This window comes from Theropithecus gelada, chromosome X (assembly GCF_003255815.1).
Source record: "Theropithecus gelada isolate Dixy chromosome X, Tgel_1.0, whole genome shotgun sequence".
Classification (NCBI taxonomy): Eukaryota; Metazoa; Chordata; class Mammalia; order Primates; family Cercopithecidae; genus Theropithecus; species Theropithecus gelada.
Genome location: NC_037689.1, coordinates 45,588,593 through 45,600,403, shown reverse-complemented (window position 1 = coordinate 45,600,403; position 11,811 = coordinate 45,588,593). Strand labels below are relative to the sequence as shown.

Here is an 11,811-nt window from a genome sequence, read left to right as displayed (position 1 = left end):
AACATGGCAAGACCCCATCTTGCCAAAAAAATACAAAAATTAGCCAAGAGTTTGGTGGCATGCACCTGTGGTTTCAGCTACTCAGGAGACTAAGGTGAGAAGATCAATTGAGCCTGGGAGGTTGAGGCTGCAGTGAGCTGCAGCCACATCACTGCATTGCAGTCTGGGTGACAGAACGAGACCCTGTCTCAATAAAATAAAATACAATAAAATAAGATGGGCCTGATCCAGTGGTGTGCTGCAACCTGCTCCTACTGGCTTGGGAGAACCTATTGTTAAATATTCAGGAATTTTGTCAGCCAGTTGCTAAAACCATTGGTACACCGTTGGTGGAAGTATTTACACCATGGAAATCAGCCAAGTCTATAAATCAAGGATACCCCACCTCCAGCTGACTTACTAGCATACCACTGGAATACCCTACAATATTGTTATGGTCGTTCATGAAATAAAATCACAATGTCTGGCACATAGCAGATGCTCAATGTAGGGTTACTACAAATATATCACATAGAATATATGAATAATGTATATCTGCCAGGCACAGTGGCTCATGCCTGTAATCCCAGCACTTTGGGAGGCCAAGGTGGGTGGATCACCTGAGGTCAGGAGTTTGAGACCAGCCTGGCCAACATGGTGAAACCCTGTCTTTACTAAAAATACAAAAGAAGGCCGGGCGCGGTGGCTCAAGCCTGTAATCCCAGCACTTTGGGAGGCCGAGATGGGCGGATCACGAGGTCAGGAGATCGAGACCATCCTGGCTAACACGGTGAAACCCCATCTCTACTAAGAAATACAAAAAATAGCCGGGCAAGGTGGCAGCGCCTGTAGTCCCAGCTACTCGGGAGGCTGAGGCCGGAGAATGGCGTGAACCCGGGAGGCGGAGCTTGCAGTGAGCTGAGATCCGGCCATTGCACTCCAGCCTGGGCGACAGAGCGAGACTCCGTCTCAAAAAAAAAAAAAAAAAATACAAAAGAAGTAGTCAGGCATGGTGGCACATGTCTGTACTCTCAGCTACTCAGGAGGCTGAGACAGGAGAATCGCCTGAACCCGGGAGGCGGAGGTTACAGTGAGCCGAGATCGCGCCATTGCACTCCATCCTGGGTGAGAGTGAGACTCCGTCTCAAAAAAAAAAAAAAAAAAAAAAAAGCCAGCACTTTGGGAGGCCAAGGCAGGCGGATCACGAGGTCAGGAGATCGAGACCATCCTGGCTAACACAGTGAAACCTCGTCTCTACTAAAAATACAAAAAATTAGCCAGGCATGATGGTGATGGTGGGCACCTGTAGTCCCAGCTACTCGGGAGGCTGAGGCAGGAGAATGGCGTGAACCCGGGAGGCGGAGCTTGCAGTGAGCCAAGACTGCACCACTGTACTCCAGCCTGGGCGACAGAGCCAGATGGAGTCTCAAAATATTTAAAAAAAAATACATAAAAATTAAAAATAAATGGTTTGTTTTTACTCTCATAAATAAAGAAAAGCCAGAATCTAATTCAATTTCCTTTGACTCCAAGTCAAGAGTTCATCAGACCCAAACTCCCTCTGGACCACGTCTCTGCAAACAGAGAGATTTGTTGTTGTGGATTTAGCTGTTTTGAAACCATTTTTATTGTCGTTGTTGTTATTGATTTACTGGATAGAAGAAAGCAGTATAAACACTGAGGTGGAAGAAGATAGTGTTGGCCCACAGCTGGTGGAACACTTCCTCAGGGAAGCCTGGAGTGAATGCCGCCACTCTCAAGCCCCACTTTAAAAGGATCTCCCTGCTGTGCCCGTGTTATTATCAAAACAGAGAACTGTGAACACCACCTGCTCCCAATAAATGTTGTTTCCCCTGGGAACCGCTGAAGCTCAGAATTACCTAGCCATTGATGTCAGGTCTGGGGGAGGAAATGTACTAGATGAGCCTGGGACAACTTAAAAGGGAAGAAGTTAACAAAGGCTTCTGGGGTCGCGTCCAAAGGACTCAACTCTGGAGCCAACTTGAAGAAGCTTTCACTGGACAATTAGGGAAATCTGAGCTTCAATAAGAAAAATAATGGCAAGTAATTAAGATACAGGAAATGCTAAGAGTCCTTGAGTTAATAATGATACTTCAGGCCAGGCACAGTGGCTTATGCCTGGAATCCCAGCACTTTGGGAGGCTGAGGCGAGAGGATTGCTTGAGTTCAGGAGTCCAAGACCAGCGTAGGCAACTTGGTGAAACCCCGTCTGTATATTATTTAGAAAAATAATAATGTTACTTGGAAGGAAAAAAAGCCTCATTGGAAGATGCTGGGGGGCACTAAATTCATTCTTTTGAAAACTAGTAAATAAAAGGGAGTAATTAAGCATTTATTCTGCCTCTTCTGGGTGAACTGTGTACCTCAGGGTAACAAAATATAAGATGGGGGAAAGTTCTCTTATTTTAATAATAATAACAACAACTTTTTATAGAGACGGGGTCTCACTATGTTGCTCAGGTTGGTCTTGAACTCCTGGGCTCAAATGACCCTCCCACCTCGGCCTCCCAAAGTGCTATGATTACAGGTGTGAGCCACGGCGCCCGGGTGGAAGTTCTCTTTATAGAAGTATTCTAGGTCATAAATAAAGAAGGAATGATAGAATTTCACCATTTTGCAACTCCTAATGAATCAGCAGACCTAAGTATTGGTATTAACAGCTGCTAGCAGCACAGAGATGACCAGGCATTATTTGCTTCTTGAGGGGAAAAACATCACCTATGAAATATTCTTGCCCAAAACTCAAACCTGAATCTGATCAAGTCTTATCTCTGATGACTTTGGCACTATTTTTTTTAACCAAACAAAAGCAGGCAGTATTGTATACTGGTTACAGCAGGATTTTTCAAACTTGAGCAACACAGACTCCTTTTAAAAGAAAAAGATATAGGGCCTGGCGTGGTGGCTCACGCCTGTAATCCCAGCACTTTGGGAGGCTGAGGTTGCCTGTTCAAGACTAGTCTAGCCAAAATGGTGAAACCCCATCTCTACTAAAAATACAAAAAAAATTAGCCAGGTGTGGTGGCGTGCGCCTGTAATCCCAGCTACTCGGGAGGCTGAGGCAGGGGAATTGCTTGAACCGGGGAGGTGGAGGTTGCAGTGAGCCGAGATCGCACCACTACATTCCAGCCTGGGTGATAGAGCGAGACTCTGTTTCAAAAAAAAAGAAAAAAAAAATATTCTCACAGACCCTCAGTGGTGCTTGAAATTATTATTATTATATTACTATAATTATACACTAGATGTGAATATTTTGTGTTTACTGCTCCTCTATAACTGTAAAACCAGTGTCCATTTATAAATCAAATACAAACAAAATTACCAAACTAATAACATTCAAATGAACAATGCTGACTTAATGTGATGGAAGATGTTTTTCTGTAATGAGTTGCTGCTTGCAAAGGAACATCGTACTGACTGCTTGGGCGGATATTCTTTGATTTCAGCACTGTATGGAGTGAGATGACAATTCTGCCTTGTTTTCTAAAAGCTTTTGAAAAGGTTCTTCTTTAGGCACTATGATATGACTTCACTTGGTTTCGCTTGGCAAGAGCCAAGGTGAACAGCATAAACACAAACTGAAATGGTTGTACTAACAATTGTGACTAAGATTCAGTTATAAACTGCAAACTGCTTTTCCAGATCAGTGGGTCTCAACCCTGGCATCACCCCTGGCATCACTTTTTTTTTTGAGACAGAATCTTGCTCTGTTGCCCAGGCTAGAGTGCAGTGGTGTGATCTCGGCTCACTGTAAATTCCACTTCCCAGGTTCAAGCGATTCTCGTGTCTCAGCCTCCCAAGTCACTGGGTTTGCAGGTGCATACCGCCATGCCTGGCTAATTCTTGTATTTTTAGTACAGGCAGGATTTCACCATGTTGGCCAGGCTGGTCTCGAACTCCCAACCTCAAGTGATCCATCCGTCTCGGCCTCCCAAAGTGCAGGGATGACAGGCGTGAGCCACTGCACCAGGCCCCTGGCATCACTTTGGTATGTGCATAAAAATAGAAGTAAATTAGAAATCTCTCTCAGGGTGGGGCATTAGTATTTTTACAGTGCTTTCTAGGCCATTCTAATGTGTAGCCCATACTGAGAACCACTGCTTTTGATTATCCAGAAAATGCTTATACTGATTATTCTTTGGAGTAGAATCACACAGAAACACCGTATTCAATCATTCTTATAGAGACTGTGAGGTCATGTGAGACTATGGCAGGAAGCCCCAGGGGTTTGAGAAATTGGTTTGGAGCTTGATTCCCAGGTCTAGTTGTGTGACCATGGGCAACTTAACTTCTCTTAGGTTTAGCTTCTCATTGTAAAAAGAAACTCATAATTGTGCCAATCTCATACAGTGGTTGTGAGAATTAGATGAGATAATAATGTATACAAAGTGCTAAACTGAAAGCCTGGTTCCTGATTAGTGCTTAATACATGTTAGCTCTTAGCTCTTATCACTAGTTTTTTTCTTTTTCTTTTTTTTTTTTTTTTGAGATGTAATCTTGCCCTGTCGCCCAGGCTGGAATGCAGTGGCGTGATCGCGGCTCACTGCAACCTCCGCCTCCCAGGTTCATGTGAGCCGAGTTCGCGCCACTGCACTCCAGCCTGAGCAAGAAAAGCGAAACTCTGTCTCAAAATAAACAAAACAAAGATGGCACCAGTCAAGGAAACAGAATTCTAGGAGCAGACATGGTCACCTGCAGACTCAGAGGAAGGCCTTGGCTGTGACAGTCAGGGAGGAAGTTGCTTCACTCCTAGCAGGAGAAGTGGCTGGTTTCCCAGGGCGTGGCAGTTCCATCAGCTGCTGGTGAGCAGCCACTTGCTTCAATGAACCGTGATAAGCAGCATCCATTATTCTAGGTCCTCCTGGGTCCCCAGTGGAAAGGAGACTCACAGGAAGGGGTAGAGTGGGTCAAAGGCATTAATGAATCATTAGATTTCTTCTGAATTGTTTCTTCAGCATTTCTGTAAAAAAAAAAGACTCTACTTTCTTTCCCTAGAAAGACTACTCTGTGGAATGTAAGCAGTTGATGATCTTGGACTCTGGTTTTCCATGTTTATCATTGTTTGTTGTTTCTTTTCAGATAATTTCCCTGTAACATGTTTTCTTACTTGCCTGGTGACTTCAAACTTTATAGATTTGCTTTATAGTTCAGTATTTAAAAAGGTGTCTTTGTAATTGAGTTCAGCTAGTAGTGGGCTAATGCTGTGGTGTTTCAGCTTCTTTTTTTTTTTTTTTTTTGAGACAGAGTCTCACACTGTTGCCTGGGCTGGAGGGCAATGGTGCAATCTCTGCTAACTGCAACCTCTGCCTCCCGGGTTCAAGTGATTCTCCTGCCTCAGCCTCCTGAGTAGCTGGGATTACACGGGCCTGCCACCACGCCTGGCTAATTTTTTGTATTTTTAGTAGAGACGGGGTTTCACTATGTTGGCCATGCTGGTCTCGAACTCCTGACCTCATGATCTGCCTGCCTCGGCCTCCCAAAGTGCTGGGATTACAGGCATATGCCACTGCTCTCGGTCGGTGTTTCAGCTCCTAAATTTTAAAGTTGGCTGGGTGCAGGCTTACGCCTGTAATCCCAGCTCTTTGGGAGGCCAAGGTGGGAGGATCACTTGAGGCCAGGAGTTGGAGACCAGCCTGGGCAATGTAGCGAGACCTCATCTCTACAAAAAATTTTTTTTAAAAGGCGAAAAGCTGGGCGTGGCGGTGCGTTCCTGTGGTCTAGCTACTTGGGATGCTGAGGCAGGAGGATTGCTTGAGCCCAGAAGGTCAAGGCTGCAGTAAGTTGTGATCGTACCATTGCACTCCAGCCTGGGCAATGGAGTGAGAACCTGTCTCAAGAAAAAATAAAATAAGGCCGGGCGCGGTGGCTCAAGCCTGTAATCCCAGCACTTTGGGAGGCCGAGATGGGCGGATCACAAGGTCAGGAGATCAAGACCATCCTGGCTAACACGGTGAAACCCCATCTCTACTAAAAAATACAAAAAACTAGCTGGGCGAGGTGGCGGGCGCCTGTAGTCCCAGCTACTCGGGAGGCTGAGGCAGGAGAATGGCTTGAACCCGGGAGGCGGAGCTTGCAGTGAGCTGAGATCCGGCCACTGCACTCCAGCCTGGGTGACAGAGCAAGACTCCGTCTCAAAAAAAAAAAAAAAGAAAAAATGAAATAAAATTAAAATTAAAATAAATAAATTTTACACTTAAGGGACTTCTCTAAAGTGGATACAGAAACTTCATAAAAGCCTTCGTTTTCACAACACTGGGCCTTTAAGGCTAAGTTCTAAGAAAGAAGAGAAAACAAAGACTTATATTGTAACTTGGTGGTTAATTTAATTCATTCATATATTTAACCACAGTCAGCATGTAGTTGTTTTCCTCTAAGAGGCTCACTTTCCAAAACACAATTTGCAAAATATCTTACTTCTCCACAAGGCTCTTTGTGTTTGGTTACCCTTTTATTTTTGCCAGAGTTTCTCTTATGTAGTTACTCGCCTGCCTAATAGGCCCCTGGTTGATAATTGACTCTGTAAGCCCGTTTTCATGGCATGCTCTCTGAGTCACCAATAAATCCCAAAGCCCTCCTGTATTAAATATAATACAGGGCTACATCTTTATAAATGGCTACCTTCTAATCTAGGAAGCTGTAACAGACACTGATACGAAGGATTGCAGGACAACCTTCCCTTCGCCTGAGGAGCTCAGTGTGGATTTCCTGGATAACTCCGAGAGATACAGAGCATTGTTTTCAGGTATCTGACTTCTTTTGGAAAACATTTATCTTGGACATTAGTCTACAGTGGTTCTTATCAACTACCATTTTCATTATTGTGGAAATTAGTCAGTTTAGGAATTTGGGCCAATGCAATGAATAGTGAAAGGAGTTCACATATCTAACGGGAAAAGGTTTTTTCTTTTTCATTTCAGTCCTTAAGAAAGCATTTGTTTACTTCTTTACCCCCTGGCAGTTTTAAGGGCTATTGTTTCTCTGCTCTAAAAATCCATTGTATTAACACAGGACTACAAATTCACCCTCCAAATAAGATGTTAATTTATCTGATTTATACTTGTGTCCAACTGGAGCTTTTGTTTGCAAGTTTCTTGTAAAAATGTGTACTTTTTCAGTACACGTAAGACACTAATTTCAGTGATCCACTTTACCTTCAAAATTATCTTGGTCAGGTGCTACGGCTCATACCTGTAATCCCAACACTTTGGGAGACCGAGGTAGGAGGATTTGAGACCAGACTCGGCAACTTAGCGAGACCCTGTCTCTATTAAAAATCAAAAAAATTAACCGGGCATAGTGGCATGCACCTGTAGTCCCAACTACTTTTGGGAGGCTGAGGTGGGGAAATCGCTTGAACCCAGGAAGATAAGGCTGCAGTGAGCTGTGATCACACCACTGCACTGCAGCCTGGGCGAAAGAGTGAGACCTTGGCTCTATTAAAAAAAAAAAAAAAAAAAAAAAAGGCTTGTGTTGCATGAGGTTTTGGGGGACAAGATGTTTTTTCTTGATTTTCAATGTTTCATCCCACCTCCACATTTTACTTGTGTAATGATGAGTTTATTCATTGAGTGAGACCTTGGCTCTATTAAAAAAAAAAAAAAGTCTTAACGTAGCATGAGGTTTTTTAGGGACAAGATATTTTTTCTTGATTTTCAATGTTTCATAATCTCATCTCCACATTTTACTTGTGTAATGATGGGTTTATTCATTGTGGGCCTCAGTTTCTAACTTGGTTTTCAGCTCTTGAAAATTCCGTCAGATGCAGTGTATAGTGTCATCAATGTAAAAAGCCATGTTTTGCCAGGTACTGTGGCTGACCCTTGTAATCCCAGCACTTTGGGAGGCTGAGGCGGGTGGATCACTTGAGGTTGGGAGTTCAAGACCAGAGTGGCCAACATGGCGAAGCCCTGTCTCTACTAAAAATACAAAAATTAGCTGGGTACGATGGCACACGCCTATAGTCGCAGCTATTCAGGAGGCTAAGGCATGAGAATTGCTTGAACCCAGGAGGCAGAGGTTGCAGTGAGCTGAGATCACTCTACTGCACTCCAGCCTGAGCAACAGTGAGACTGTCTCAAAAAAAAAAAAAAAAAAAAAGTCATGTTTTACATGTTGCTAGGTATAAAACCTTGATAGTCAACTGGTCAACTGGCTTCTATCCAGACTCTGTTAATACTGGAGTAACACATGACCATAAAAACTTTACATTGGGTTAAAAACTATTTTGAGCAATTCTATTTATCCAATGGCGTTTGTGGGTCATTTTTGTCTTCAACAGTAAGAAAAATGTGTAAGAAATAAAGAATTAGTAAAAATGCTTACACCAAACAATTAAATCAAAGAGTAGTTTATTAAAAAAGAATCAAAACAGAAACTCTAAGTACCAGTGTGTACATTGTACACATTTAAATGACTCACGAGAATGAAGTTTTTTTTCAAATATATTAAGATCACACCACCCTGTTGTTTATCGAAAGATATTCAAGGAGAAATATCTGACTCTCCAAACTGCATCTGAGATTGCCACTTTAAAACAGACCTCATTTCAAACATGCAACAACGCCACTGGTAATAAAGCTTTGGAATGGGTGCTCATTCTATTATTTCACTACAAACAGCATAGAAAGCAAGATAAGTTGGGAATTTATTCTAAAATAGAATGGAGGTTGTCATCTACACCAGCACTCCTCACTCCTCTGTTGCCATTTTTAGCAAGTACTGCTTGTCGATCTTGAACAGTCTCCAACCCTCTTCACTGGACAGATCAGAAGCACCTCTTCTTTTGTAGAAGTTGATGGATGGTTCATTCCATTCTGCTACCAAGAAGTGCATGCTGCTGCAGCGACACTTCATCGCAACCTATTATGAGAGAGTAAAACACAAACTCAGTGACGTTTCAACCTGCTTTCAAGACCCAATTTTTATTCCATCATTAAAATAATCCAGTGAACTTACAAATTTGGAAACCAAAAACTAAGACATACCCGGCTTAGATTCTTCAGAATTTCTGATCCTATGCCAAAGCCTAAAAAGAAAAAGTACAATTTAAAAAGTCATTGTAAGGATTTATATAACCCTGAACTCTCTTCAGACCCTCTGCTCCGAACTCAATCGTACCTCTATAATCACTCATCACGAAGAAGTCCTCAAGATACAGTAACTTGCCAATCCACGGGTCATAGGTAAAATAGTACATGGCAAAACCAACAATGCTGTGTCCTGTAATAAGAGTATCACATGAGATGTGGAGAAGGAAAACATTTCATAAAAGTTGCAGCTGCAGAATCAGAGGCCTATCATAGGTTTAAAAAAACATACATGCATGTATTACAGAAACAAACAGCCACGACTGTCTCATGATTTTTATGTGAGTGCAGTCCAGGCCACTGCTGGATGATCTCACTGTTCTGAAAACATGTATTTGCAAAAAGCACACATCAAAACTCACTGAAGTCAGGCTACAACTGTGGACTGGCCACTCTGCAGTCTGCTGGAAGCTCACACTCAGGAAGCGAGAACACTTTCATTACTTGCCAGAGCAAAATTGCTATGGTTTTAAACTCAACACACACATTATTCACATCCTACTGGTATACTGGTATGTTGACTTGGGAACAAGTCAGGTTTACACGGCAGTTCAGAATAGTAAATATTTGGAAGTTTACAAACTCTTGCTTCCTTAAAGGTCAGAACATCAGGCCAAAGTACAACGTTTAATTTCAGAACTTGCCTTCCAATTTACGCATTTTCAATTTGCTCTCCCCATTTGTTGAGTCAGAAGAGGCAGCACTGCCCAGAAACAGGTATTACATAACATGCACATTACTTTAAAAAGTACTCATCCCGTGTTTTCTGCTCATTTCTTCTAGCCTGAGGAACAGACGTCAGAAAAAAAGCAATCACCCAAACAACTTCCCCTTTTAGCTGAGCTGTCTTCTGACCAATCAACAGGGATCAGCCAAAAAAAAAAAAAAAAAAAGGGGGCATCTGACACCCTCTTAACAGGTGTCTACTATTCCAAATGGAGGCAAAGGTTTCAAATTAAACTTTCTAGCCATTTTATATTCCTTAGCAAACAGACAGGAAGCGAGTATCATAGTGGGTTTCTGATCTACCGTGTTTGAAGTGTGTGATAATAGGACCTTACCTCATTTATCATGATCATCTACTTTATTGTGTAAAGGATCTTTTAGTTACCTCCCCGCCCATCCATGTACACGGAAGGGCCATGTACATGGCGAAGCTAGAGACTGTAACCTGAAGATTGGGACAAATTAAAGAAAAAAATGTGATTTAACACAATTACAAAAACTGTTACTTTAGGGTCAAACAAGAACCATTTTATGAAACTGAATTACAACAAATGACATTATACCTAACTCTTCGGGGTCGCCACAGCACTTGTACTTACTTAAGCAGCTTAAACTCTTCAGAGTCTCCACAGCACTCTGATACTTACTTAAACAGCTCTTTTAACCTGCCCTAGTATTCTCAAGTGCAGCGTATCTAATTTTTTTTTTTCCTCAGTAGTTTGAACACTTGCTGGCTATTTTTTCTGTCCAAGTTCTCAGTAACTTCGGCCTGTGTAGTCAGTGGTTCTACACAGCCGACACTACTTCTTACATAACACTCGGTCTCTCTGGCTTCTGTAAAGGGAGAGGGGTTACCTTCCGGAGTCCAGTGCTCTTTGGGCACTTCTGCAACCAGGCAGTGGTAAAAGGGGTGCTCTCCAAAACCATCTTCTAGCAGATCTGCAAGAAGGGGGAACAGGGACGGTAATGGCCTCGACGAAGGTGACAGGCACCGAACGCTTGTCCCCCGCCCCGCCACTGTTGAATTACCTTTTTCAGTTAAGATTACTTGTTCTTCCATGTATTCATATTTAGCCAGCTCCTGGGGGGATGCACATAGGAGAGAGAAAAGCAGAAAACAAAATGAGGCTCCGGCCGGCCAGCTCAATGGAAGGGAATGGGGCGGGCGGGGCGGGGTAGCGGCCGGGCCTGGGATGGGCGCAGAAAGGGGAACCGGCTGGGCTCTCACACCGGCCCAGACCTCGAGACGCGAATCACCCCACCCCGGGAAACGGAACCATCTCCACCCTACGCCACGGGAGGAGCTCGGGCTCTCCGCTACCTTGATCAGCCGCAGTATGTCACTGCAGTCGGCGGCAGTGGCTGGGCGGATCACGAATTTAGCCATTTTCGTCTTTTGCTTTTCTTCCCTTTGCGGACCAGGCCCCTGTACTTGAATAGTAGGAGGAGGTGGTTCCTCATTCGTCTCCCGGGAGCGTCCTCTTCTCAGTCAGGCTGGCACCATGGCCCAGGGAACCTCGGCGAGTGACTGATAAACCTTAGTCGACTTGCGACTAAGAGCTGCGCACTTGAACATTGGCCCGGCTCGGCTTTTAAGCGCAAAGAAGCCCCGCCTCGGGCCGTGAGGTGGGGACCTCTCATCCAATGAGGCCGCGGCCCCGGGGCGCATCGTTTCCTCTCCCAGGCACCACCCTGTCTTCCGGGCGCCCGTGTGAACCCGGAGGACAAAAGTTGGGGATGAGGGGCGCGCTGTGGGATTCGCTAGCGGCGCCCTCTAGTGGCACTTCGCGGAGCCTTGGCAGAAACCCTACTGGGAGCCGGTGTGTCCCCAGTAACCTTTGCAAATGAAAGAGGGGAATTCCCTCTGCGGCCCCCCGACAAGTGACCTTTCTCTTTTCTCCTTGGCCAGTCAGGGAAGCAAACTCAGGAACCCTGGACTTAGGAGATGGGAGGAAGATTAAAGCGGCAGTTCTCAAAGTGTGATCCGGGAGACCCTGCA

The 11,811-nt window shown here is 44.1% G+C and overlaps 1 protein-coding gene across 8 annotated transcripts; it reads right to left on the bottom strand.

Moving 5' to 3' along the window:
- Nucleotides 1-8,331: 8,331 nt before the first annotated feature.
- SAT1 (spermidine/spermine N1-acetyltransferase 1) lies at nt 8,332-11,399 on the bottom strand. Of its 8 annotated transcripts, XM_025373254.1 has the most exons (7): nt 11,329-11,378; nt 11,134-11,174; nt 10,842-10,893; nt 10,668-10,751; nt 9,118-9,219; nt 8,985-9,025; nt 8,332-8,859 (listed from the first exon to the last, which is right to left on the bottom strand). In XM_025373254.1, exons 3-7 carry the CDS (start codon nt 10,870-10,872, stop codon nt 8,689-8,691), a joined length of 429 nt encoding a protein of 142 aa, XP_025229039.1. In that variant the 5' UTR covers nt 10,873-10,893; nt 11,134-11,174; nt 11,329-11,378; the 3' UTR covers nt 8,332-8,688. The 8 variants fall into 8 exon arrangements, with proteins under 8 accessions (XP_025229039.1, XP_025229036.1, XP_025229040.1 ...); XM_025373251.1 differs by having other exon boundaries at nt 11,134-11,399; XM_025373255.1 differs by having other exon boundaries at nt 8,981-9,025; nt 11,134-11,393.
- Between the last annotated feature and the right edge of the window lie 412 nt (nt 11,400-11,811).